Source organism: Camelina sativa, chromosome 15 (assembly GCF_030686135.1).
Source record: "Camelina sativa cultivar CO46 ecotype springtype chromosome 15, ASM3068613v1".
Taxonomy (NCBI): Eukaryota; Viridiplantae; Streptophyta; class Magnoliopsida; order Brassicales; family Brassicaceae; genus Camelina; species Camelina sativa.
This window is the reverse complement of record NC_141894.1, coordinates 2107753-2131379: the sequence shown is the minus strand read 5'-3', so window position 1 is coordinate 2131379 and position 23627 is coordinate 2107753. Positions and strand designations below refer to the sequence as shown.

The following is a 23627-nucleotide window of genomic DNA, read 5'->3' as shown; positions in this document are numbered from 1 at the left end:
TCGTTTGCTTTTAAATGGACTGTGCCACGTTGTCTGTCATTCTTCCTCCCGACGACGTCGTTTTGCAGCAAATATCCCATATTCACTTCTTTACTGTGCAGTATTTTTTTCGTGATCGATGTTCAAAAACTGGGATTTTAGTAAAGCTAATTTACAACAGCAGCGAGGTAAGAGTTTCTGTGAAATGAAATCAAAATTCTAAATTAGACAAGTAAAACACATAGACATTTGTTGTGTTGTGGCACAGAAGCCTCGTTTACTAAACTAAAATTCCTAACGAGAGTTAAACTAGCAAGTGTGTGTGTCTTGTCGTAATCCACCACGGTTCAAATACTCTTTCCATGTCTTTAAAGGCCTGATTTTGGCAGATTCACCCCAACTCTTGTACTCGTTCATAAACAAACCTCTAGCCGCGAAACCCATCATCTCAGTTGAGTCCATGAACTTCTTAATCTTCAAGCTGATCGCTCCTTCAGATGAGACTCCCCTTTTCGGATATCTGACATTGCCATCATCGGTTTGGGCAGTCTGTTTATTACTATTGGCTGATGATTCTTCTGAAAACTGTGCTCCCATCCCAAACGAGTCCCAATCAACTCTATGTAAGATCTCAGCAGCACGTTCCGAGGATGTTTTGGCGTCGTGTGACATCATAGATTCTTCTTGTTCTAGAGATACTTTATCGACTTGTGTTTTTAAATCGTACAGTCTTTGTCCTATCCTGGAAGAGACTGCATCATACAAGTGTTTCCTCGAGACGTGTTTGGCTCCTTCAGTGCCGAGAATATCATTAAAGTGAATAGGGTCTCCAATGATCACTGTCACCTGCAAAATGTTTATAATTAAAGATTGCAAATACATTAAGCAATGTTAATATAACCTAAATACCTAATGACAGATTGGTAGCACTACATACTATCTGGCATTTTAACTCTGCTCCCTTTCATGGACAATAAAGTTATGGTTTGTTATTGGTTTGCTAATTTCGGGCGAGCAGAGATAGTGATGCATCAAAGTAATAAGAGATCGAAGCCCACAAACAAGGAGACAATTTTTTGTGGAGATTTAGAGATACTCACTGTCTTGCCAAGGCGAGGAACACTGGCTCCAACTGGCATTATATCCTGCATACCAGTATGCACAAATGGAACAACCATGGGGAGAGTATCTGCATCCAAAATCAACCTAAAAAGGAAGTATATTCAATGTTTTAGCTCGTTGTTATAGAATAAAATGATAAGACACACATTAAACTAAACTGGTGTGCTTCATATAAGGGAAGATAACTCAAAGCACACAAGACTCACCTTCCAATACCCCTCTTCGCTGATCCCATAGTCTTTCCACCATCCCGGGAGCGACTGCCTTCTGGAAAAATGTGAACCCACCCTCCATTGTTTAATTTCGAAATCGCAATGTCCATTCCCTGCAGAATATATGACACTTGTTTCCATCAGTAAAATTTGAATTTAGATAAAACAGCAAGTAAAAATCAAGAAAATCTAGGCAACAAAAAAGAAGAAGCAACCTGCTGATAAATTCCTTCACCACGAGAAACTGGTAAAACTTTGACAGATCGAAAGAAAGCTGAAGTCACAGGGTTTTTAAAACATCTATCAGTAGCACAAAGCGTCCACCTCAAATTACGAGCATCAAGTAGAAGTTTAGGTGGAAGTAGCGAAGCAATGACAAAAGGATCATCCACAGATGCAACATGATTGCTAACCTGAAGATGATTTGCGTGTCAGAATACAATCAGGTTCATCTAAAAACCCCAACAACATTAAGTAGTTAAACTCATACCGTTACAAGAGGCTTGTTCTTTGGTCTGTTGAGTAAAGCATCATGCAATTTCTCTAAACCATACACCTAAACAAACAAAAAAACACTAATCTAAGAACACGACACAAGATAAGAAAGAAACTTTAAGGAATCACTAAATCATAAGATGTCAAAACCTGAACACGGTTGAAACCATTCATGAAAACATGACAAGCATTTCCAATAAGGGGAATAGCCACAGCTTGAAGCATCCTGAATAGAGCTGACTCTTCTTCTGCCGTTAAATCTTTCGAAACTACAATAACAAAACGAGTCTGTTTATTAAAAACCAAATAGACATAGAGATCCACTAAAGAGGGGAGAGATGATTAAAAAACCTCGTCGGCGATAAAAAGCGGGAGGAGAAGGGAGAGATTCACGGCGAAAATTCCGGAATCGAGTCACCCAGCGGTGGATACTGGTAGAGAAGTAACCATCCGGGGACAAAACCGCCGCTCGACCACGGTGATCATCTACTGCGATGCGAAATCGATCACGGAGCTTAAGATTCAACAACAGAGCACTCTTCCATAGATCTGCCTTGTCAACGAATTGAATTCCCATTCTGAAATCGTGATCTTTTATATATAGGTTTACTTGAGAGCAAACGGAAGATTCAATTAGATAACCGGACGAATGAAACTATTGAATTAAAAAATTTTCCGGCGAGTGAGAGAGAGAGAGAGTGTCGGAGGTGAGGAGTAGCTGATAGGTGACAGACAGAGACAGGCAGATAGATAGAGAGAGGTTTACGTGCGAAGGGTTTGGAGTGCTAACGTGAACGGCGGTGAATTGTGCGCACAGTAGCAATTGGATCAAGTTTTAGAAACAGATGTGGATCAGCGCCGACATGGGCCTATATCCGGTAAATAAATACAAAAACACCAATTCCCATGTCTGACCGCTGTTATAACGGTAAATAGTAATACAGTATATTCTTATCTATTGATTATTGTCATCAATTTCCATTTTTTTTTTACTAATTTCCTTTTTTTGGTAATTCGAATTTCTTTATTTCTTTTACTAAACAACCTTTTTTTGTCTTGTTCTGATCTCAAATCTCTTTCCGCGGATCAACACTATCGGGCTTCAATAGTCTATTATAGGCCTCACAATAAGGCTTTGGCCCAAACAGAAAAAGATAATTCATAAGTCAAAACTAATTTAAGAGTCTTTTTATCCCACATCGGTCACTCTGACTCATTTTGTGTTTGTTTATATATCAAACGAAACCATCAATACAACGTCGAGCTAAGTAACGAGAGCTTGTAACCCGAGTGGGGACGAGTAAGATGGTGGAACACTGGTTCGGTTCACGAGTCGGGTCTGGTGTTGGCATGTTTCTGAGCTGCCCAGTCCAAGCTGTGAGTAGGCTGTGTGGGTCGAGCGAAAGCTTGGCTCACTTGGTCTCTAAAGTCGGAGGGTAATGCGTGAGGCTGGTTTCACAGAGCAGCGAATACTTCCCGCTTACAGCAGTGGACGGATTACAGTTCGGCGCTACCCAGATCCACTATGGCTCGCTGGTTCGATCTCACAGCTGAACCACCATTTTTTCCCTTCCGTTCTAAATTTGCCAAAGACCCTACTAATGATCTTTGTTTTAAGCTTCATTTAGGTTAGTAAGGTTCACATATAATCTACTTATAAGCTATGTGCCCTCTCACGAGTCGGGTCTGGTGTTGGCATGTTTCTGAGATGCCCAGTCCAAGCTGTGAGTAGTCTGTGTGGGTCTGTGTGGATGGAGACTAATGATCTTTGTTTTAAGCTTCATTAAGGTGTTGTAATGCATGAGCCAAGGCTTGGCTTGGCGAAGGTTCACATATGTTCTACTTATAAGCTGTGTCCCCTGTCATGTTTTAGAAAAAGTCTCGGATGGGATCTACCTCCAGTTCTATTCACGCTAAATGCGGTGGAATATTCATCTCTGGCTGTTCTGAAACTTTTGGAAACAGAGAAACAAAGAGTATGATTCTGAAGATCATTTCTTTCTCCAAAAAGCAGCTTAGAGAGTTTAGAGAGACCGAGAACTGCGGAACGAGATGGTCTATACAGGATATACATATACTAACAAGGTTACATTGATCCAAGATACTGCAACCCAATACAACAGTCATCTGAATGTCTTCCTGATTGCAAAGCTCTCGTTTCTCTCTTCAACTCAGAGCACATCACCATTCAAACTTAAAGGACTTCATAACATTAGTGGGTTGAGTAGCTCCTTTGCGTCTATTGGACTCGTGTTACAAAGCACAATGAAACAAAACTAAAATGTCAGCTTTGTTCACTGAACTCGTCCATTCAAAGTTGTTTTTTTTTGGTTTTGGTCGGAAGTTATTAAACCTCAAAACAAGAAAGCTTTTATACAATCAATAATCCCAACTTAGATTATACAACTTTTAAATTATTAAACGAAACAACGAAAGTTTAAGAACGAAGAAACAAAAGAAACAGAACCAGGGACCAGTCGCTAACAAAGGATCCGATTCACTGTAATCCCAACAAAACAAAAAAGAGCACACTAGCAAACACCCAAATCAATCAAGTGGGTGGAACTCCAAAGGCTCGGCCACAGCTTTCTCCTCGGAGAAGATTTTAGAGATCCTCTCAGTTGGAACCAATGGCATGTACGATGTGACCCTGTACCCTTTCTCTGCAGCCTTAACGACAGTATCATTGTACTTCTCAGAGCAGAAAGCAGCAGTTGGTACAGCAACTTGAGCAAGCCTTGGGAACAGAGGAAGCTGGTTCAGCCTCTTCCAAGCTGAAACGGCACATTGCTCAGCTTTAGGCTCGTAGTTTGCATACAACTCCTTAGCGGCAGGCTCGTACTTGGTGTAGACGGATTTAGCCATCCCAGAAGCGGTTTCAACAACACCAGCACGTCGAAGCTCAGTGGCCAAGGCACGGGCCACAATGGGTGCTATCTGAGCAGCTGAGATAGCTTGAGCAGACACCTGTTTGACAACTGGTGGGACACGGCGATCAAGCTCAGTCACAGACATGTCAACCTGCAAATGACCGAAGACGGTTCAATACAAGACAAAGAGAAAAAACCACACAAGCTTTTACTGTATCTCTATGTTAAAGATTATACCTTCTGGTCCATGTATTTAAGGACCTCGACAGGAACGTCTTGGTACTTCTCGTAGACAGGACCGACAACAGTCTTGACAGCACCTTCAACAGATTCAACACCAGGTTTCAAAGGACCAGACTTGTCCTTTGCCTTTGCGTAAATAAGAGCAAAACCAAGCAGAGCTTCAACAGCAGCAGCTTGCACAAACTGCAAGTACTTCAACCTCTCTTTCTCTTCCTTTGTCTGAACAAAACATTCAAGAAATTAACAACATGCAATTAGCCCACAAAACTACGATCTGGACAATACCCAAATACATGTTAAGCAAAAATTACAAATTGAATCCAAAATTCCAATCACAGAAACGAAAAAAATCCAAGATTTGAGATGTAAATCGAATATAAACTAGAGAGATATATCGCAAAAATCGAATTGATTTTATTTGAAAAAGGGTTTGAGATTAAAGAAATTACCATATCGAGTTTAGGTTGATTGAGATCCGTTTGAGCAGCCATGGATGCAAAGAGGTTAAAGGGAAAAGGCGATTCGATTGGAGATTTGTTGAAGAAGTTTTTAAAAAATTGAGTTTTTGTATTGACGAACAAAACAAAGCAATGGTGATGAGAAATTATCGTAACCTAGATTTGTTTTTATATATAGTAAAGGAGATTCGCACGTGTAAGACTACGCGTGTAAGCGTGTGATCTAATTGGGTCGGTTTACGAGCGTGTTATTTTATTCGTTAACCATTCATATTCAGTGGGCCGTTGGCGACTTGTGGGTTAAGTAAACGCATGTTGCTAAGAAAAAGGAAACAATATAATTTTAAGTTATTTTTTATTACAATTATAGAAAATTATCAAAACGTTTCCAAAAAAATAAAAAAGTACAAGAATATTCTAGAAGTATCTGGAAGACTGATTCTAGTTCTTCTAACGATGGGAACTCTTTGACTCTTGATGAATGGAATTTTATTTTAGATTTCGAATTTACATAACCTTGTAGGACCTCTTGGTTGGTCTTATTATATAACCACGAATGTTATACATCATTATTATTAGACAAGTACCTAAAGTAACCATAGTGAAAAGGAGATATTTCATGTATTATCGACGGAAAATCGGTAATTTCATACCCCAGCTTAGGGGGTATGTTCAATTCCTACCCCATGTTTAATACTGTGCAAATTTATACATTAAGTTAAATAAATTTTAAATTAACAGCCTTTAACTCATAAAATTTGGTAAAAAAAATAGTTAACGACTGCTTATGTGGATGAAACGACGTTGTTTTGAGAAACAAAAGAAAAAACATTTTTTGTTAAAACGGCATCGTTTGTTGTTACTTTTCCTATTTCTTTTTCGAGTTCTTCCTCCTTTTTTCCCGAGTTCTTTGTTCAATTCTCGATTTAGGGATTTCTTCTCTTCTCTACATCCATAGTTCAATTGATTCAATTAGTAATGAGTATCGATTCTGATGTGTGTCTGATAGTAGAAAAGAGAAGAAATCTGCTTATGAATTATCTTTCGATGATTATTCTCTTCACCCAACGAACTTTTGATGACCTAAGCTCGTATGCGGAATCCAAATCGAATTTTGGATCAAATTCACCGATTTCAAACAAATCCAATATCGGCATAGCACCATTCCGTCAATGATTCGATTCCGGTTCACTCTCAGTGGAAGCTTAGAAGTTAGAAGGAGAAATCTTAAGATGCGGAGACGGTGGAGGAGATGGTAGCACCACCGTAACTTCCCGTTTGAATAGCTTATGTGAGTAGCAAAACCAAAAGAGATGAATGAGAGAAGAATCTGAAAAGTGATTGAATAAGAAAATTCTTGAGATTAAGAAAAACACAAACACTATCAATCTAACTAATCTCGATGTCTTAACTAGACACTACGTCCAGTCCAACGTCGGAGCGTTTCATGGCGGTTAAACGCCGGAAATATGATGATAGCTAACAAAGCCATATCAACTTTAGAGATTTTGAGTTTTGATCGATTTGTTGTAAAATTGCTTAGAGAACCGACAAGGAATTGATTAGTGGCATAATTAAAGAACATACAAAATTACTTATCTTAAATAGCTTATGAAAACATTGAGATAACAAATCTGAAATCATTGCTTACAGGAGTCCTGGATTTCACTAACTCCTGAATAGTTGTGTTTCTTCGTCGAGAGGTTGAAGAAGAAGAAAAATGGAATGATGTTGGATTTGATTTATTATAAAATAGCGACATCTCAACTCTAGTAAAGACATCGCTTTGGATGGAGATTTTGATTCTGAATTTTGTTCTGAAACGTGGCAGCCATGTCATCACGCTTTAACGGTGATTTAACATTGTTATGTCTCAGGTATGGTTTAGCACAAAATCATAAGTTAATGTAGTGAATTTTATTTTTTGTATGATTTGGCACAGTGCGATAGATCATGTATGAATTTAACATATGATATTAGTTGGGGTATGTAAAACCCTTTTTTCCTATTATCGACCCTACAAAAAAAGGTTAAAAAGCCCATTACATTACATTACGTTAACACCACCACCAAACAACAAAAAATACTTAAGTCACGTGATCATTCATGACATCCCGTGATTTGGCCAACTACACTTTATAAAAATTGCTGTTGAGTTTCTTCTGACATCCTGTGGTTCTCTCTGCAAAATAGCACTTTCTTGTATCTCTCAATTAGACTGGCCCTAACGTCACGCGAGCTGCCTATATATACTATAGAAGATAATTCTGAACTAATATCTTTTAGTGAACTTTGTAGGACAGAAAATAGAAATCGATTTGCTTGTTTATTATCTCGACTTGTCTATCTCCACTCTCTAGAATTAGTATTACTAACCAGTCCAAGCCATTTCGTCAGTGTCATGTTTAGTTTACATGGAATTTGCTGTTCTCCTCCAGTCTCCGTAACTTTTGGTTTGTAAATGTGATGAAACTAGAAAGAAAGTTAAAAGGGGTTTTTGGTCGTCGCGTGAGCTTATATGATAAGAGTCCATGTACAAACTCAATAAAAAGGCCCACTAAGCCCATATTGCGAGAAAAGGCCCAATAAAAAGGTCCAACCAAACGGTACGCATGTTGCGTGGTTGTTGTTGTTATAATTACATGTAGAAAGAGACTAAAAACACGAATCGTCTCAATTTCAAGCAAAGCTATATTCCCCAACAACACTATCGATGAAATTACTTAAACTTCTTATGAATGAATATGCTATAGATTTCAATTTCAGCACTAATACTTGTATGCCAAACTTGGTGTAGGGAAAATGGGAATTTGCAGATTCAAGTATAGTAATAGTAGGTAAAACTCCAAATGGTGTTCTTAAAAAATAAAATTATCAGCGACTATGAATGATTCTTGAGTTCTTCCGTTTATATTTCGCAATTCTAAATTGTACTGTTTGCCCGCCGCATCTATCCTTTTCATGAATGGAAAGAAGATAGTCCTCACATTACTTGTAGGCGTTTGTGCAATTTTTTTATAAGAGTCCTCCTAATTTATTCACACATGCTAAAAGACAACCATACTGTGCAAAGTACAATTCCTTAAAATAAACTTTTACATGAAGAAGTCATGCAACTTTTGTTTTTACAGAATATTACTCCCAACTTATCCTTCTTGTCTGTCACATTTTCATTATGATCCATCATTCGTTATTAATGTGGTTACTAATTCGTCTCATTAATGTCTATATAAATATCCAAACGACACATAATAATTGCATGAAAATATTAAAAACAAATACACAAACCGAAACGAAGGTTCGAGGAAAAGATAAAATTAATACTATAAGAAAGAAGAATGAGCGTGGTTAGGCTGTGATATGGTCCCATCATTACCTTATATAAGCCAACAACATGCCACCACAACAGCTAATAAAGGTTGTAAATTCAATCAATTCTGCTTTTTATTGATCTTCTTGTCTACAATTAACAACATTTCACTACTTAATTAAGTGCTACTAATAACAACAACACGGTCCACATAGTATTACTCTATATATAAATTGTCAAACCTCAGATTCAAATAAAATTAAATTAACGGTAATCAACACACACACACAAAACTAGGCACAGATCTCAAAATCACCCCACTTTTCGAACTAATAATAACTTAATTTTAATCTACGCAACTTTGAATTATTTATTTAAATATTATGTATATTTATGGAACAAACCAAAATAAAAAGTAAAAAACAAGAAGCAATTTTTTTTTGTTTTGTTACTATGATAGTTTCCAAATGTGTAAATCAATCAAACCCATATATCCCGGAAGAAAAAAATAATAATTAAAAAAATAAACACAAAAGAAGGAGGGCAAAATAGGAATTTTTAAGAGTGTGAGAAAAACTCAAAACTCATCTTTCAACGCCTGCACCTAGTGATGGCGCTGCATCCACGGCGGTAAGGATTCGCCTGAGCTCCACGCTGACAGTTGTAGTACGAAGCACCACGTCGAGAGCAAGGCACACTGTTCTTCCTCATCGCACCGTAGCTAACGTACTTCTTCTGCGCTAATATACGCCTGCTGATATCCGAATCGAACTCCATCTCTTCTTCCTCGGCTATGCACTCCGCGATCGATCCTTTGCATCCTCCGGAGAATAGCGACGACGACGAACCTCCGGCGGTTCTTACGAAATCTAGCGAATCTACGAAGTCGCCGCTAGATTCGACGGATGAGATTACGATTGCGAGGATCGCTATGACGGCGTAGATCGCGCGAGTGTTCATCTTTCTCCTTCTTTAAACCAAAACCTTCTCCGTGAATCAGAGTCTTCTTCGATTTCTTTCTTTTTGTTGAAATTTGTGTTTTTCTCTCTCTTGACTCTGTACACAGCTGAAGACAACAAGGTGGTGTGTAGCTTCTTATAACCTGACCTATTTGTTTAAACGGGCTTGTTTATGTATTGTATTAACGAAACTGCCATTATTCTTTCATTAAACTAAAGGAAATGGTACGCGTTTATTTATTTTGTTTATTTGATTTGATTATGAAATTGACTTATTGTTTTATTTGTTACTTATAAAATTACAATGTCTAAAGCTTTGAAATATTCGTTTTGGGTTTACTTTTGAAGTTTTGGATATGCTTTATTTCGTGCATCCACGACTTCGACTTTGTAGACGGCTTCAAATCAAATAAAAATATTAATCCCTATTGCAACATTATAAGAGCTTAGTATATTTTTAACAATGGACAAAATCTTCGTTATACAAATGATTTGATTATTGTGGTGGGGGAGTTAGTTAAATTATGTTATTGGAGAAATAATGATACTATTCCTTAACATGTAAATGTTCCACGAGTTTAGGCTCCATAATGGTGTTTACGTAATTAAAGGGTGAAATCAAGGGCATTGATAGACAACAGCTGGTCGACCGGTTTGTCTGATTCATTCTCTCTTTCTCTCTCTATCGGCCGAATGGTCTGAACTTTGGTTAGACAGACGGCATCTCTCTCTACCTCCCAAATCCATCCAACATTCCGTTAACGTCAACGCACGTTTTCTCCTCTTTCCGTTACTATTTTTTTTTTTTTTCCCGTCGCCCTTATACATTACTAGAAACATGATAGTTTATTAGTAATTAACAAATTATTCAATGACAGATTGTGTTTTTTAATTAGTTAACCTCTATTGTGCATAGATATGGTAAAGATGCAAACTTGGTCTTGTATGTGAAAAGCCAATGTAAAAGACATGTAAACCACTCTCCAAAACATTGTTACTACTAATTTACACACTCCATTCATGGGTAGCACTAAGCACTATTTCTCCGTTGACAATTCTTTTAAATAGAAACTAGAAACATGTATTAATGAAATCATATTACTTTTGACTAATGAGTATCCACATATAAATATACGATCATTTATGCGTGTTTCATAACGCTTTGTGTGTAGGAGTTTATTGATTTTAACTTAGGAGACCGTTAGATGATCCATCCTTATATCACATGAATTTTTATATTTTGATTATGAACCTGACAAGAATGAGTGACAGAGTCTTCTTTTTACTCATACTCCAAAGTTTTTAAATGAGAGCAACGGCTAGTTTATCTTTTTGTTACTTTTTAAAAAAATTCTTTCGGTTTATTTATTCTTTCTCCGGGGGATAACGTCGACGGCGTGAGAGAAAGAGAGAGGCGGCGCGTAACGAGAGAAGAAACCGTTAAGAACAAAAGTGGGACCCAAGCCACAGATCACCAAGGTGACGGCGTTTGCGCGTTACCAAGTTTATCCCCAAAAAAAACCAGCTGGCTCCTTTAACCGATTCTAATTGTTTCTTTTTATAAAATATTTGTATCATCCTTATTATATAGGTTTAGTATGATAATCAACGTTAGCTTTATTCGATTGTATTTTTTCAAACATTTGATAGATTACTACAATCATATGATGATAGTTAGTGTTTATAAAAAGCAATAATGATTACAACAAAAGACGACGACAAATGTTTATATTTTGTTTTCAAGAAACACAGCACGAGATTGAAACTTATCACACGGAAATAATTGATGCAACCGAAAATAATTTATGAATAAGAATATACATAAACACGAAAGTGTAATGCAAAGCTAAATCTCATTACTTTTTGTATGAGGCTATCACGAATAAGATACCAATGATGAGGAAATCAAAAAGAGAAGAAAAACAAAGATTCCAAGTTATGGAGAACCTCTTTCTCAACTAGACCCAACCTTTCTTTTTTAAAAGAGAGAGGTCTCTTTAAATTAAAAACGAAGACTATATTATTATAGCCAATTCCCAAAGTTTGATATTTCTATAAGATTATTATAAAAAGAAGAAAGAAAGAAAAATAATTTTATAATTGTCCCTTTATTGGACTTGTTCGCCATCTTTTACTTATTTAATCTTATAAAGAGAGATAGAGTGGTTGGTACCTTTGAAGAACATTTAGAAATTATGACTCATTTTATTCTGTCTCATTTGCTTTTTTATAGGGGATTCAATTCATGAAAAAACCTTCTCTCATAATTGTGTTTTCCTTTAAACAAACTGACAAAATAAAGGTTTGCGTTTGTATTTAAAACAATCATGGTCTAAGTAAAAAAGAGATGATAATGTATTTGAAGTTTGACATACATGTATGGGCACTTTTGTAAGTTGTGTGTTGGATGAAAAGCAAAAGGATGGGTGGAGTAAGAATTTATGTGTAGATGCAGAGATTCATGGTTTGTTGGCATTCTAGTTTTATGTCAAGTTAGATAGAGAAAGCAAATGCATAACAAACAAACATGACTGGAACAACACAGCACGCCATTCAGAAGTTAAGCCAAGAAAGGATCAAGTTTGATTGTAGTGGATGAAGCACCTAACACTACACATATATGCATATAGTGTCACCTTTTTCTTCTATTCTCTATTTCTATTAGAGATATTTATCAGAGATAGAGAGAGACATCTTACCGTAAATGTTCTGTTCTGTTTCCATGATCTTCTTCGGATCCCTTTTCCTGGAAAAAAGATGTACAATGAGGTTAAAGAGATATCAGATCTAGTTACGAACTTAAGAGTGACCCTTGTTTCTTGTTCTTGACGCACTAAATCGTGGTTTAGTAAAAGTCTACTTCCAGTGAGAACAAAAGCTAACCAAAAAAAGGATAACGAGAGAAAACAAAAGCTTAATCACATTTGAATAGTTTGGTGGTGCCAGTAGTGATATCATAAACTAGAAACATTTCTTTCTTACAAGCTAACCAAGAAAAGGTTGTATAGATCTTTGTATTACTTTTTGAACGAATGAGAGAGAAGGGTAGATAACTTACAGTTGAATGAGTTGAAGAAAACTTCAACGGAATGAGTTAATAATCTTCATTGTGAGGTGGCGTCGCCTCAACACCTTCTTCATCGTCTTCATCCTCATTTACATCTACCCAATTACTAGGATGGCGCTGGGAGAAAGTTTGGTTGTTCTGTACCCGTCCTGAGGAACAAGTGACAGAGACGTGACTCCCTTTTAAAATAAGTAACAAGACATGAGATAGACAAGGCTATAAAAATTCAGGTACCTTGGGATACTTCAGTGTGACCTATCTGTGTGGGACGTTGGCTTAGACAGAGTCAAAGATAACAAATCATACATGGAAAGAAGTATAGTCCCTGGAGCTATGTGATTTCGATATATGGAGCATGCTGAAATGATTAGTAGTTAAACAGGCTAGGAAATGCATCTTAGAAGCAAATTGCAACTACACAATTAGAAATTTCTAATTTAGTGTGGACTATGAATTAATGCTTCACAGCTGAACAGGCCAAGAAGTGTATGGTGATAGTGATTATGAGAGTGAAGGATACGAGTTAGGAGCTGCAGGAGCAGTATCCCCAGCTGGCCCGCCTTTTGATATTCCCATATCCCTAATTCTTTGGATATCCAAGTCTGGTTGTCCCTGAGCTTGTGGCCTATCCTCAGAACTCTTAGTGGCAATTCCTGCTACCCAGGATTGAGGTTTATAAGGTTTTAGTAATCAGAAATGATGATGAATACACAACCATTAGATTAGTTACTACCTGAAAGTTCAGACCAAACTCGTGTGTGATCAGATGGGTGCCCAGAGGCATTCTGCCTAGACCGTTCATGAGGCTGTGATCCTACTTGCTCGGCAGCATGACTACCTGTGGAATTTGCTGCTTCAGGAGGTTCTTGCGGAATCCCTTCCTGAAGTTGAGACATAAGCATTGTCGCAAGAACGAGTGTTGCATCAAAACTTGAGCTTGACCCATCACCCAACCCGAATTTTGGAGCCATCAATATTGGTCTAGCAACAACGTACATATTATGATAATCAGTAACAGATAAGATAGTTATGTAAAAGAGAAGATGGTGTTTGAATGGGTCATTTTAGCAAGCACACTTGATAAGCATGTACAATAAACAAAAATAAATAGTTATTATAAGTATGGGCCAGAATGAACTTCCAATTGAATTTAAAAGATACCAAGGGAACACAGGAAGATGCATATATTAAGCAGAATTCACAGGATACCAAAAGAATGGTTCTTACTCGCCAGATTTTTCGAAGAAAAGATGAATGTCGGCTTCACATCCCTCACAGAATGAAAGAAATGCCTGAAATTTATTGAAGATATTTGATCAACACAACAGAGGTGGAATGGGTAGAAATCAAATCAGGCTTCAGGTGGAGGAATGTTATACCTTTAGTTCCTTCAGGGAAAATGTGATGTCAACAGGATCACCTGCATGAGTATACTGTATAAATTCTTCTGATGGATCTATCCATAGCTGAGTGTGTAACAAAGAGTCGCCATCTGCAGTTGGAAAAAGTATTGTTAGCAGCCTTACACAGAAACCTGATATTAGCATTATTGTTAGCAGTCTTAGCATTATTTTCTAGTCCTAACCTTTGTTCGGATCCACATAGCTCCGGAACTCAACAGCTTTTCCACCTATTTCACTCGCAGCATCAGAGGGAAAAGAAGCTTGGTCTGTAGCAATTATTGTAATCTCTTGGAGGGATGACTGAAAGTTTCCAAGCAACTTGCTCAGATTTCGAGGATGAACAACTAAGGTACTTGGAAATCTACTCCTATCAAGCGACAGATGCTGTATATCGGGTTCCACATTGCAAGTAATCCAATATGTTTTCTTCATACCTGCTCAAATGATTAAATAACTCCAAATCAGGCTCCAAACCAATTAACATCATGATCGTAGTCCTCAACGTAATCAGTAAACTTCTAAAAGTTATCTAAGAGGTAGAGGTCTCAATAAGCAGCTCCAACTTAGATTATGCTATTATTAACAGGTCTGAAACATGCAACATCCAGATTTCACACAAAGTTACGAGAGAATGTGATGGTTGCAGATACAATATGTAAGAACAAGGGAATATGGCTTTACCACTGAAACATTCCAAAGTCCATTTGACCTTAGATGCATCATGATCTGGCAACTGCACACTCATGTGATCAATGCTCGCGAGAGGAGTCCTAAGAACAGAACAAACAGCCTGGGAAAAAAAACAATTAATATCAGCGACAACTCCTTAAATCAATGAACTCAATAGGCTTCCCCCAAAATTTCAGGACAAAAGTTGATACCTTCAAAAGTACACTGAAATGAGCTTGAGGACCAGAAACAGTACATACATCGAAGAAACTTGACTGAAATGTAATACACTGGTAGGCAGACCGTGAAGCATTTAAAGTGTGCAATGCCAGCTGCAAAGTTTTGACGAACCAGAAAAAATAAATTAGATCTCTATCAAAAGGCTAATAAAGCACTTCACAAATCTGAAGAGATACTAGCATCAAGTTTGTCTCGTAGCACCAGTACATAATTACAAATCTGATTTATATCTCTTTACTCCCTTCATATCCCAATTACTCAGAAGCATGTATGAATTATTCAGGTAGCCTACAAATATAATGAACAAAGCGTTCCCAAGATTCTTAAAGCAATTACCCAGAACAAACTCTTGGGGTTCTTAAGACACAGGAGACATATAATCCCAAACGCGAACAAAAAAAAAAACCCTAATCGTAACTCCAAATTGACGAAATCTAACTTATAATCAATCAAATTGCAATTTTCTCGCCAATTACTTTCCAATACTCAAAATTAGGGTTACGCAGGAATCGATGAGAGCCAACAAAACGAAAAAGGAGAGAACCTGTGTCGGCGAAGCTTGAACAACGAGCTCGTTGCCGACGCGTGCGAGGCATGTTATAGATCTAGCGAAGGTCTTCAGCGCATTGCCACTGATACTGAACTCCATCTCTCTCTCTCACACACTCCTTCCCTGAAGAAAAATAAACATAACCCTAAAAAAAGGAAATTGTGACGATTGGCGGGATTGCCATGAAATCCTGAAATCAGAGTAAAGCGCGAAAAAGTAATTAGAAAGGAAAAAGAAGAGACTGAAGTTTTATTTAAATGGGCCTATAATGGGCTTTTTAATGGCAAGCTTCAATTGGGCCAAAGTCTCGTATGGTGACGTCATTGACTAGTTCGGTGGGCATCCTTTAATTGGCATTGATTAGGTATACGGGACAGAATTTATAAGTTGTGAAATATGTTTGTCGCGTGACAGAGACAAATCTCGCAATTGTACTGTTTTCATTTACCCACACCACAAAATCAAATTAATTCAATTCATTTTTCGGTAAAAAAAAAAATAAATAAATGAATATTTGTCTTTTTTATTTTATTTTTCTCTCTCGCAAATGGAATCTACAATTTTTTCAATCAACCTCAAGAGCTACTACTACCACCCATGTGATATAATCTGACAATTTTTATGGGCATAGTATATTTGTATTTTAATTTTTGTTTGTTTCTCCAAACTATTTATTTACTTTATTCTCAAGACAAAGTAGGTACAAACAACTCTCTGTAAATACGGATGCCCTTCTTTTTTAAAATGCTAAATGTAGACAGAACATCAACTGATAAAACACTCTTTTGAATATAACTCTGAGAAACGCAGACAAAAGTTGTAACTTTCTGCAATCAACTTTTTATATATGACAAAAGTTAGATACTTTAGCAAAATATCATCCCTATATTATGGTTTTTCCTACTCTTTTTCCATTGGTCTTCTCGATACGTTGACTTATAATCCTTGGCTCCTAAACTCCTTTTTAATTTATTTGATTGACAAGTAAAGACCACATTTACGTGATCTCCGGTACAGTGTATATATACTAATTAGTTGAGAAAGTATAGAGTGTAAAAAGTATGTATAATATTCCAATATAAGAACTCATAAATTATAATATAAAATACGTTGAATATTGTTTAAGACAAGTCCATACAACTTTGGCCCCACGTATGTCAAAGTTGCTGACACAAAGTTGTTAAATGAACCGAATGGTTAAAGTGAAAACAACAATATATTACAAATGTTATTGTAGCGTAGAGGTCTAGTGATATTCATTCTGATATAAATTCCAACAAGTCGACATCTCAATGGTAAATCTTTAGATCTACTACTTTGATATATTATATTATTGGGGTGATAGATTGGATTGGAAACACAATTCTCAACCTCTGCATTGACACCGTATAAAAATAATGAAGGTAAAAAAAATGTTTCCAATCATATATAGCTCTCCTCATTTCGATATTACTTTCATTGTAAAGTGAAAACACATCATACAATTGGTTGGATACACTAATTAATTGTCATATAATTTGGTAGATCACTTGAAAAGCGCAATCATAAGCCATTTGCTATCTTTCTAAAAGTCCTTCATCATATCAAAATAATAAAACGTGTCACTCAACGAAATTAACATCATATCCTAATCCTACCAAACAATCTTTTGAGACCTATATTGTGAAACTATGATTAACAACTAAACCATCTCACTTTGGGAAGCTTTAGAATGTGCATATAGAAAAGGAACTTTGCCTATGATATACATTTCAATATTTCGTCACCACCCACCTATTGGTCTGATTTACCAGAATCTGATTTAAGTCCATAGTTTTTTTTTTAATTGAATTAATATACATCATAATTCTGGAAACTTCTCCAAACATTCATATCCGTTCCGTAAATAACCCATGAAAAAAAAACATATGAATGATAGAATGAGAATCATACGTATGTTGTTAGGTAGTATTACACACATTCATTCATATCAAACACAAGAATAAATTCGATACAATAAATACGAATAATAATTTTTATTGTATACTACTACTATTTTGCCTCATTAAACAATGGTGGGTTGAGAGGAACAAAGAAAGCTTGCACAGTAAAATTACCAAATGGTTTGAACAAGCCAAATGTGCCAACAATAAGAGGACCCACTCCACACCAACACCTTCACGCTTCTTTTCTATCTTCTCTCTTGCTTATTAGATTTTCTCCCTTTTTAATCTCTCTTGTCTCTTCCTTAAACTAAACTAAAAAGCTGTTTTTTTCTTCAAACTTTAAACTAAAAAAGCTTTAGATTGTCACTGCATTAATAATACTCTGCAAAGTTTTAAATAAGACATTTGTTCCTTTCTTCAATCTCTTTTTACTAATTTATTTATGTAGTTAGAGACTACCTAAAACGGTGTGTATAAATAGCAAAATTAGCACTGTTGTTTCTGTAAGGAGGAGTTAATGGAGAAAGAGGGTGTGTTACCATTACCATTACCAGTACAACTATAGTTGCAGAGTTCAGGGGTTCCTTGGAGTAGCATTTAAGTCTGAAAGGAAACAATTTTATAAAATAAAAAATGGAGTCTTTTCTAATAAATGGTTTCTTTTTATGATTTATAGAGTTTGATGATTTGTTTTTTCTTTTAACAGAGAAAAGATCTGAAAAAAAAAAACAAAACAGAACAAAAAAAGATGGTTTCTTTTCGTCAGATGTTTCTCATGATCATTGTAGTTGTGGTATCGTTACTACACTGCTGCAAAGTTGGATTCTTTTGCATTGTTGCTGATGCTAAAGAGCTTGATGATTGGAAGGTTTTAGTGGTGGAACACGGTGAGAGATACCGGACCCAAATCGGTAAATACGCCGGAGAAGACGGAGGAGAGAAGAAGAACAAGCTTGGGGTTTTGGAAAAGTTTCGTGCTTTACTCGATTTGATTAAACCCTCTACTTCCCGGAGAAGAACTCTCGCCGAGTCTGCTTCTTTATCTCCTTGGCCGGCGCCGGCACCGTCTCCGTTTCCAAGCGGTGGTGGTCCCATCGAGTCTCCGGCGTATCCTCCTGCTCCTCCACGACCGATTCCTCCACATCTCCGTCGTCCGTTACCTCAACGGACCCATCCATTGAAGCAACACGAGATTCAAAAGCGAAAACATGAGAAAGGAGGAACCTTTAAGAAGATTCTTGTACCTGTCGTTGTCTCTACAGCTTCTGGAATCGGTTTCGTGGTTTGTGTTGTTGGAGTGTTCTGTCTCTGCGTCAGAATCAAGAAAAGGAAGAAGAACGGTGAAACGCCGTCGTTTAAGCGTAAAAAGGGTAAATCTCAGAGCTCGACGAGGAAGGTTAGTGTAAACCCTACTCTCGATTTCTTGTACTTAAACTCACTAGGAGTTGACTTGGAGAGACAAAACTCTGTCAAAGAGATACAAGAAACTGATTTGAACGATCACAATGGTGGATTGCTTGAAGAAGAGGTAAAGAGAAGTATTGAAACAGAGACTTCACATGATTGGGACAATGCTAGTAAAGAGATTGTGTCGGTGCACGAAAACGATGATGAACAAACAGTAAACTCTGTTTCTGCTCTTCCTGTCGTTGTTATCAATGGACACGATGATACTTCAGACGATGATGAGTCTTTTCATTCCGTTGGTGTTGGCTCCTCTCAGCATTCAAATCCAAGATTGTCAAATGCTTCTTCTGCTTCCGGTAGTGTTAACGTTGGATCTTCTCAACGCTTCTCAGAACACAAATTGGATATTCCTGAAAGTTCCGGGAACGATTTCGGAATCACTACTCCACCACCGCCACCACCACCGCCTCCACCGCTTCCGCAGTTCACAAACAAACGTCTTCACACTCAGTCTACGCCAGAAACCACAGCTAATCTGCAGACGCTTTCATCACAGTTATGTGAAAAAATTTGTGAAAAAATTTCCTCGAAGCCAAGTCTTCCGATCAATGTACCAAATACACAAGAAGATGGTTCTAAATCTCTACCGCGTCCACCGCCGCCGCCACCGTTACCCACACAACAGCTTCAAGTAGCTGGAATGAACAAAACGCCTCCACCGCCATTGTCTCTTGATTTTACTGAGCGTAGACCATTAGGCAAAGACGGAGCTCCATTGCCTAAACTGAAACCGCTTCATTGGGATAAAGTCAGGGCTACACCAGACCGGACTATGGTATGGGATAAGATCAGAACAAGCTCTTTCGAGTAAGTTTTACAACTTTCTTTTAGCCTTGAGACACAATCATCAAAAGGTTTTCAAGAATGTGTGATTGATGTGTTGTCTTGTGGATGGATACACAGATTAGACGAAGAGATGATTGAGTCACTGTTCGGATATACAATGCAAAGCTCAACGAAGAATGAGGAAGGGAAGAGCAAAACTCCATCACCAGGGAAACATCTTCTTGAACCTAAGAGACTTCAAAACTTTACCATTCTCTTGAAAGCTTTAAACGCAACCGCGGACCAAATCTGCTCTGCCTTGGGAAAAGGTAGACTGAATCAACTCAAATCGACACATCGTGCACTTGATCTTAATTTTAGGTACTCTTTTTGCAGGGGAAGGCTTGTGTTTACAGCAACTAGAAGCGTTGGTGAAGATGGTGCCGACTAAAGAAGAAGAATTGAAGCTGTCTAGCTACAAGGGAGCGGTGGATGAGCTTGGATCGGCTGAGAAATTTCTCAGAGCTCTTGTCGGAGTACCATTTGCGTTTCAGAGAGCTGAAGCAATGCTTTATAGAGAAACGTTTGAAGATGAAGTGGTTCATCTCAGAAACTCCTTCTCCATGCTTGAGGTATTACGTACAGTGTTTGCTTTATATTCATTTACTGATTTCTTGCACTTCAAGTTACGGTAATTAACACAAAGTAACTTAACTAGGAAGCTTGCAAGGAGCTTAAATCAAGCAGGTTATTCTTAAAGCTTCTAGAAGCTGTCCTAAAGACTGGAAACAGGATGAATGTAGGAACCATACGCGGTGGTGCAAAAGCCTTCAAGCTCGATGCTTTGCTGAAGCTCTCTGATGTAAAAGGCACAGATGGAAAGACAACTCTGCTTCATTTCGTTGTACAAGAGATCTCTCGGTCTGAAGGAATCAGGGTTTCAGACAGCATCATGGGACGGATCATGAACCAGAGATCAAACAAGAACCAAACACCTGAGGAGAAAGAGGAGGACTACAGAAGGATGGGACTCGATCTCGTCTCAGGTCTAAATACAGAGCTACGTAACGTGAAAAAGACTGCAACGATTGATCTGGAAGGTCTTTTTATCTCGGTAACGAACCTGAGAGACGGGTTGGGGCAGTTGAGGTGTCTAGCGAGTGAGAAGCTGAAAGGGGACGAAGAAAACAGAGCGTTCGTAAGTTCTATGAGCTCGTTCTTGAGATACGGAGAGAAGAGCTTGGAGGAGTTGAGGGAAGACGAGAAGAGGATAATGGAGAGGGTCGGAGAGATTGCAGAGTATTTTCATGGAGATGTGAGAGGAGATGACAAGAACCCATTGAGGATATTTGTGATTGTAAGGGATTTCTTGGGGATGTTGGATCATGTTTGTAGAGAATTGAGGTGTTTTAGGGTTCCCAATAGCCCTAGCCCTTTGGCTCCGTTTCGATGAGGAATGTTGACTGTGTTTGATTGTTTGGTTTCTGTAGGATTTTTTATATATATATGAATTTTGTTGAGTTGTTTATTGATAAACAGAGAAAGGTTATGGGGTTTTCTGTGGATAAAGAATCAGACTTTGAGTCTATAGAAGGTTATGTGAAGATCGGAAGATATATATGGATTTGTATAATAATATGTATCATATGTTTAAAGCATGAGAGACTATGCTGATAACTTCTAGTTTCAAGGTATTGAATATTGATGTTAACAAATACAATTATTTTTAAATATCAATTAAATTGAATTTTCACATCGATAATAGAAGAATCCCTAAAATCACTGAAAAAATAAAATAAAAATATATAAGAATGGGTTTTGATATAAAGGGCATCATAATAATTATATAATGAAAAATCAGTTAAGAGGATTAATTAGGGTTCGAATCGATGACGAACAAGTGAGTGTGCATTAGTCTCCTTCGAAATCTCAGATATATCTCCCCATGTTGCTTCAGAAAAGCTTGATACCCTTTTAATAATGTCACAAACTTAGCTATTTCTTTTGTTTTGTTTCCAGGTTCTAATCTTTGAGGTTCCTTTTGTCCTGACACAAAGCAAGCTTTGGAATTCTTGTCATGGACTACTTCAGTCTGTTGACCGATGATTTGCTCATCAAAATATTGACCTTTGTTCCAATCGAGGATGCCGTGGCTACCACCAGCTTACTGTCAAAACGATGGCTGTCTCTTTGGAAATTGTTGCCAAAACTTAGTTTTAAAGATCACTGGAGGGATGTTGAATACATGCCCCGTAGATTCGAACCGTCTCTACTCGAGCTCTCGCCAGAATTCATCTCTATGACTTTGCTACTACATGAGTCACCAGTTCTAGAAAGTTTTCATCTCACCAGATTTTTTACATGGACCGATTCAGAGATTGAACTCTGGGTTGGATATGCAGTTTCTCGTTTTGTGCGTGATCTTGTGATACATTTTATGGCTGACGATGAACTTTGCCCGGTATGTTTGCCGACTAGTTTGTTTAGATGTGAGACCCTCAAGACCTTGGATCTCCACCAGGTGATTCTTTTGGAAGTTCCTAGTACGGTTAGCTTTCAATCCCTTAAAACCCTGTGCCTTGATCGTGTGGGGTACGCAAATGAGGAATCTTTCGTTAGGCTTATATCCAGCTCCCCTGTTCTTGAAAATTTGATTGTACAAAGTTGTAGGGACGACAATGTGGATACTTTCACCATTAATGTGCCTTCCCTTTTGCGTTTATGGGTTTACAACTTAGTTCACGGCCATGATCACTATAATCGGTTTGTGATACATTCTCATTCTTTGAACCACTTGACTATTCTCGATGAGTATGGTGAAGTTAATCTGATCGGTGAACTGCCTGAGCTGGTGGAGGCAACTCTGCATCTTATAGGAACCAAATGGAATGGTTGGGAATCTCTTACCTTTGTAAAACGTCTGTCTCTAACCTTAGATTATATGGTAATTCGCTCTTCTCGTCTTGTTTTGTTCATATATACCTGGTTCTAACACACTTGCAAAGTACTGTCTCTGATTTTCACTTTTGTCATAATAATTACATGTGTTTCATTTGTAGGATGAGTATCCTATTCGTTGCATTTTCTTTCAGCTTGTATGTTTGGAGTTCTGTGGAATTTGTGAGGACTGGTCGAAGGAGCTTGTACATGTGCTCCAACATTCCCCTATACTACAGATTCTCAAGGTTGATAGGATACAGGACGCTGGGGAAAAGGTACGTACCGGTGTACTTTCATTATTGCATGCCCCTGAGAGTGAAAATTTCTCTATTTTATATGTTTGGTTTCCGGTTTAGATCGAGGTCTAGTCTAAAGCAGTGTATCATTTGTTGGATTTTGACTTAAAAGGTTTGCTGGATTGAGCCGAGTTGTGCTCCTGAATGTTTATTGTACAATCTCAAAACCTTTGAGTGGACAGACTATGACGGAACAAAATTTCAAAAAGAAGTGGCTATTTATATCTTGAAGAATGCAAGACGATTAGTGACCGCAACTATCAGCCCTTTCTCAAAGGCAAGCCTTGGCAAACAACAAATATTTGATGAATTGGAATTTGCAACCAGGGGTTCAAGAGCATGTGAGCTTACAATTGCTTTATAGCTTCTTATGTCATATTGTCTTTATCTTGTGCCGAGGAAGGAGAAAAACAACAACTTTTGTCTTTTGTGAGTTTGATCTTGTTTTTGCAATGTTGTTAGGTACATTGTAATATTTTGGTTTGTCGTCTTCTCCAAAGTTGAAAATTTTCAAACTCAGGATTTCTGAAGTTTAATCGTAGTCGTATCATCCGTTATGAGAAGAATTATTTTCGAATTCACTTATACAATATTTCTGATTAGTTAGTTTAGAATTTTTTTTATACTTATATGTAATTATCATCCTTTGAGACCAAG

At 37.5% G+C, this 23627-nt stretch overlaps 5 protein-coding genes, 1 non-coding gene and 1 pseudogene across 10 annotated transcripts; 3 read left to right on the top strand and 4 right to left on the bottom strand.

Moving 5' to 3' along the window:
* Nucleotides 1-174: 174 nt before the first annotated feature.
* Nucleotides 175-2688, bottom strand: LOC104744685 (uncharacterized). The gene is made up of 7 exons (XM_010465775.3): nt 2160-2688; nt 1959-2077; nt 1804-1869; nt 1529-1726; nt 1308-1426; nt 1080-1185; nt 175-825 (listed from the first exon to the last, which is right to left on the bottom strand). Exons 1-7 carry the CDS (start codon nt 2383-2385, stop codon nt 289-291), a joined length of 1371 nt encoding a protein of 456 aa, XP_010464077.1. The 5' UTR covers nt 2386-2688; the 3' UTR covers nt 175-288.
* Nucleotides 2689-3066: 378 nt separating this feature from the next.
* Nucleotides 3067-3374, top strand: LOC147926210 (signal recognition particle RNA). Its single transcript, XR_015583033.1, has one exon.
* Nucleotides 3375-4125: 751 nt separating this feature from the next.
* On the bottom strand, nt 4126-5655 carry LOC104744683 (REF/SRPP-like protein At3g05500). The gene is made up of 3 exons (XM_087488674.1): nt 5371-5655; nt 4916-5140; nt 4126-4829 (listed from the first exon to the last, which is right to left on the bottom strand). The coding sequence occupies exons 1-3, from the start codon at nt 5410-5412 to the stop codon at nt 4356-4358; spliced, it is 741 nt and encodes a 246-aa protein (XP_087344800.1). The 5' UTR covers nt 5413-5655; the 3' UTR covers nt 4126-4355.
* Nucleotides 5656-9029: 3374 nt separating this feature from the next.
* Nucleotides 9030-9913, bottom strand: LOC104744682 (protein RALF-like 22 pseudogene; annotated as a pseudogene). The gene has a single exon (XR_015582355.1). The product of XR_015582355.1 is annotated as a protein RALF-like 22 pseudogene (transcript).
* Nucleotides 9914-12146: 2233 nt separating this feature from the next.
* Nucleotides 12147-15896, bottom strand: LOC104744681 (uncharacterized). 4 transcript variants are annotated; one of them, XR_760670.2, is made up of 12 exons: nt 15572-15794; nt 15000-15119; nt 14800-14908; nt 14301-14552; nt 14095-14207; nt 13943-14007; nt 13449-13696; nt 13236-13371; nt 12950-12990; nt 12707-12864; nt 12348-12394; nt 12147-12258 (listed from the first exon to the last, which is right to left on the bottom strand). XR_760670.2 is itself a non-coding variant. In XM_010465770.2 (11 exons), the coding sequence occupies exons 1-10, from the start codon at nt 15674-15676 to the stop codon at nt 12743-12745; spliced, it is 1311 nt and encodes a 436-aa protein (XP_010464072.2). In that variant the 5' UTR covers nt 15677-15896; the 3' UTR covers nt 12147-12394; nt 12707-12742. The 4 variants fall into 4 exon arrangements, 2 of the variants coding, with proteins under 2 accessions (XP_010464072.2, XP_010464073.2); XR_015582726.1 differs by having other exon boundaries at nt 13236-13368; XM_010465770.2 differs by having other exon boundaries at nt 12147-12394; nt 15572-15896.
* Nucleotides 15897-17658: 1762 nt separating this feature from the next.
* On the top strand, nt 17659-21303 carry LOC104744680 (formin-like protein 11). Its single transcript, XM_010465768.2, has 4 exons — nt 17659-19776; nt 19873-20063; nt 20131-20366; nt 20453-21303. Exons 1-4 carry the CDS (start codon nt 18251-18253, stop codon nt 21185-21187), a joined length of 2688 nt encoding a protein of 895 aa, XP_010464070.1. The 5' UTR covers nt 17659-18250; the 3' UTR covers nt 21188-21303.
* Nucleotides 21304-21701: 398 nt separating this feature from the next.
* Nucleotides 21702-23414, top strand: LOC104748028 (F-box/FBD/LRR-repeat protein At5g56420-like). Its single transcript, XM_087486870.1, has 3 exons — nt 21702-22678; nt 22794-22949; nt 23083-23414. The coding sequence occupies exons 1-3, from the start codon at nt 21812-21814 to the stop codon at nt 23332-23334; spliced, it is 1275 nt and encodes a 424-aa protein (XP_087342996.1). The 5' UTR covers nt 21702-21811; the 3' UTR covers nt 23335-23414.
* Nucleotides 23415-23627: the final 213 nt, after the last annotated feature.